Genomic DNA, 3,497 nt, shown 5'->3' with positions numbered 1-3,497 from the left:
ATAAAGAATTTTAAAACATGGACGTGTATTCCTCTTATCCTCTTAATACCAACGAGGATAAGTCAATCAATGGCCTCTCAAGAAGAAAGACGATCAGCCAATCAGAATGAGTATAGTTGACCCCTCGTTTTACTTAGAATTTTAAGTTATGTGAAAATGCCGCGAAAAAAGAATTCTCATTCTAGTGATAGATAAACGAATCGATTATTTCAGAAAGGGCATTAGTCCCTCTAATAAAACTTTTCAGGATTCAATAAAAAGTTTATTTCATTCATAGGTGTACAAAGTTCTACGAGAATTTTATGACTAATCCAACCATAAGTAGGATCATGACCTTATCTTAAACTATGTTTCATTTCGTCACTGAAATTAATTTTAAAAAAATTAAATTTTTGGAATTTTATTTTGTTTGTAAATTAAAAACACCTGTAATTTTTAATTAAATGCTTTAAATTATTAAGATTACGGCTGATAATAAACTTTTATTTGCAGTGATTATTAACTTGCTTTCAAAAGCGGTTAATTGTTTCTCTACATGTCTAGATAATTGACGTGGGACCTGCTATAGCTTGGTAAACCTGTCTCTTGAGTGAACGCATTTACTTCAACCTGAAATACACACTTGCAACAAAGTAGTTAAATTAAAACAGGAATTAAAATAGATTAAAAATAAAAATTTACTTCAAAAAAAACTTCACCTCTCCTATTTGAAGGTACATGTATAAACGAAATTTTGTTTCCTTTATGAAATTGCACTGAAAACACTAGCTTACTGTAAATTGTTATATACTTTAAATTGTTTTGCCGTTTTTTTGAAAATAGTTATATTTTGTGATACAATGTTTCACTTGGTCCAAAATTATTTCACCCAGAAGAACAATGGACGATAAGATATAACCAATACCTAAAATTAAAAAAAGTTCTTTAACGTCAGTAACAGATAAAGATAGATTCGCTTCGTCTGTAGAATTGATATAAGAAATCGTTTTTCGAAAATAATAATCTTCTATAGATTTTCCGTAAATGCCACTGGCTGTGATCTTTGAAATTATTTCATTTAGTTCTTTTTTGCATGGAAACTCTTTTACTACCGCAACACTAACAGGGGTTAGAAGGAACATATCGTCAGATATCAATATGCTATCGGGATGGAAAGTCCTAAATGTTGATAATGACGCTATGATGGCAGTCTTTTCACTAAAAATCTTGCTCTGGAAATTATTTATAGTTGGTGGTCTGATAAACCAATCATTTCTTCGAATTGCTTGACCAATGGTTTTCACTGAAACATCGCTGCTTTTCTCTAAAGATTCCAAAAGGATTCCTGGTTCAATAAAACACTTATAAGACCCTTTCTGAACAGCTACTCTCAGTTCCGAAATGCTATGAAGTCCACTTTCACGAAAAAGAATAGTAAGATTTGTCAGCAAAACCGCTGTGTAGCTGAAAGCAAGGATCATCAGACTGAACACTGAAGACGCATATAAAATCTTGCCACTTGTGTGCCGAATTTCGGTGGGAGAACAACCAAATGGCTTCCTTCGGCAAACATTCAACAAAATTCCTATGAAGGAAGACTTGACACCGAAAAATGTTAGCAGCATTATACTGACGAACACAACAGCTGCAATGTTGCATAGCCATGCCTCTGTTGGAAATGGTTGTAGAACAGAAATAGTTCTCGGAAGTACTCTCGGTGCCCTGGTGGCAAAGAATTGCCCCGTCACTGTATACGGAGCACTGAAATCCACAACAGTTGCTCTCATTTCTGTTATTCCAACATAAGAAACAGCAATGTCTGCTTCTTTTCTTTGCAGAAGCCCGATGAGTCCTGTCCAACTTCCGTTCTCATGTCTTCTTCCCCATTCGCCATCCAGAGGGTAAACAAAAACATGCATCGGTGCAAAATACTGGAGTAAAAGACGGAGCAGAGTGCTTTCGTAACCTCCTACCACTTCAACTTCCGAATTTCTTTCGTTAATTTCGATTACATTGCTATATGGAGAAATAGCAATCTTCAGATTTTTATTGCACTTCATTCCTGCCATTTTTCGAACAATGCAAAACGCCTTTTTTTTTCTTTTTTTTACGAAAGCATCGCTTGAGTGCTTTGACTGTGATTAACAAAGCTCATGAAGTTCTATTGAGGAGCGCGAAAAATGTCGAAGTAACACTATTTGTGGTGACATATAGAGCCTGATATTTGGTTGTAGTGAAAAAGATTCACAAAACCAAAATTTTTCATGATGCACCTTTCCTTAGAGTATTGTAAGATTCCGTTTGTCCTTTGCCGTATCCGGATTCTTTAAACTGTTTTAAGTTTAAAGCATTGTAAAGAGATAAAACATGCTGCTCAAAAATAGAAGTTTAAGCATTGCTTAGTTATTTTCTAACGTCTGAAAAAGGGTTGAAGAATGCCGAACAAAACGCTCATTCTTAGTTTTTAATGGTGGTGAACTTTTATTAAACATAAAACTCGTGTTACTTCATTCAGTTTTTTCGAATAGAAACTAGGGGGAGTGCTGAGCAAAAAGCGCACTTCATTACTTTGTTATCCAAAGCCAATCATTGATTTTAGAATTTTATTCGAAACTTCATTAAGACAAAGTGTGTAATCAAATGTAACATTTTCTCTTTTCCTACCTATCGATCCACTTTCCAACTAGTAATTCGTTTAAAATGCATAAATAAAATAAAAACTTTAGGAAACACTATTTTAACAGCATAGTCTCTTTTATACTTTGACAACAGACTACGTTTCGTGTTTAGCAATTATTGGTCAATTGCCTCGAGAAGATAATGAGAGCATCATTATTACTTCTTAAAATAATAGTAATTTTCTGGGGAAAAATAACCAAATGACACGAACTTTCAATGATCAATGTCAATAACGATACACTAAAATCAAAATTAAGTTGAAAAATCGTGACAATCTGAATTTAGAAACAATAATTTAATGACATGGATTTTATATCCAAGTTTGGTTTTTTTCCCCTAATTTTTCCAGATTTTATTTGCATTGCGTGATGTATTAAAAATGTATACACACACACCTGAAAGTAGTAAGACTACGCTTTTATATCGAGACGCAAGACTTAATTAGAAGTATCACGAAAACTGCTATAAAAGAATTTTTGTTGTTATTCATAAATTTACTTCAAAAAATTGGTTTTTTAATTCCCATTGTCGAACGCGAATGCTTTGCACGACTCAGCAAGTCTCTACTTTTTAACCCCTTCAGTCTGAATTATGAAATGCTTGACCAAAAATGTTTATATTTGGTACACAGTGTACTATGGTAAATGGTATCTCATAGAGAAAACTTCAAGTTTGTAGGAGAAAAATTAAAAGAGTTATTGCACGTCCAATATTCCGAACTTATATTTTTGAAATTAATATCTCACATTAAAAAAAAGATAAAATACCAAACAAACTTCATTATAAAATGTTCTTCAAACAATAATAAAACATAATATAAGCGTTTGAAACGATTAATT

The 3,497-nt window shown here is 32.9% G+C and overlaps 1 protein-coding gene across 1 annotated transcript; it reads right to left on the bottom strand.

Moving 5' to 3' along the window:
- Positions 1-791: 791 nt before the first annotated feature.
- Positions 792-2,039, bottom strand: LOC129225025 (glutamate receptor-like). The gene has a single exon (XM_054859571.1). The coding sequence runs from the start codon at positions 2,037-2,039 to the stop codon at positions 792-794; it is 1,248 nt and encodes a 415-aa protein (XP_054715546.1).
- Between the last annotated feature and the right edge of the window lie 1,458 nt (positions 2,040-3,497).

This window comes from Uloborus diversus, chromosome 6, assembly GCF_026930045.1.
Source record: "Uloborus diversus isolate 005 chromosome 6, Udiv.v.3.1, whole genome shotgun sequence".
Classification (NCBI taxonomy): domain Eukaryota; kingdom Metazoa; phylum Arthropoda; class Arachnida; order Araneae; family Uloboridae; genus Uloborus; species Uloborus diversus.
This window is presented reverse-complemented; position numbering and strand designations above follow the sequence as displayed.

Excerpts from the sequence above, each read along its gene's own strand:
- LOC129225025 (XM_054859571.1), bottom strand. The coding sequence starts at position 2,039 with ATGAAGTGCAATAAAAATCTGAAGATTGCTATTTCTCCATATAGCAAT.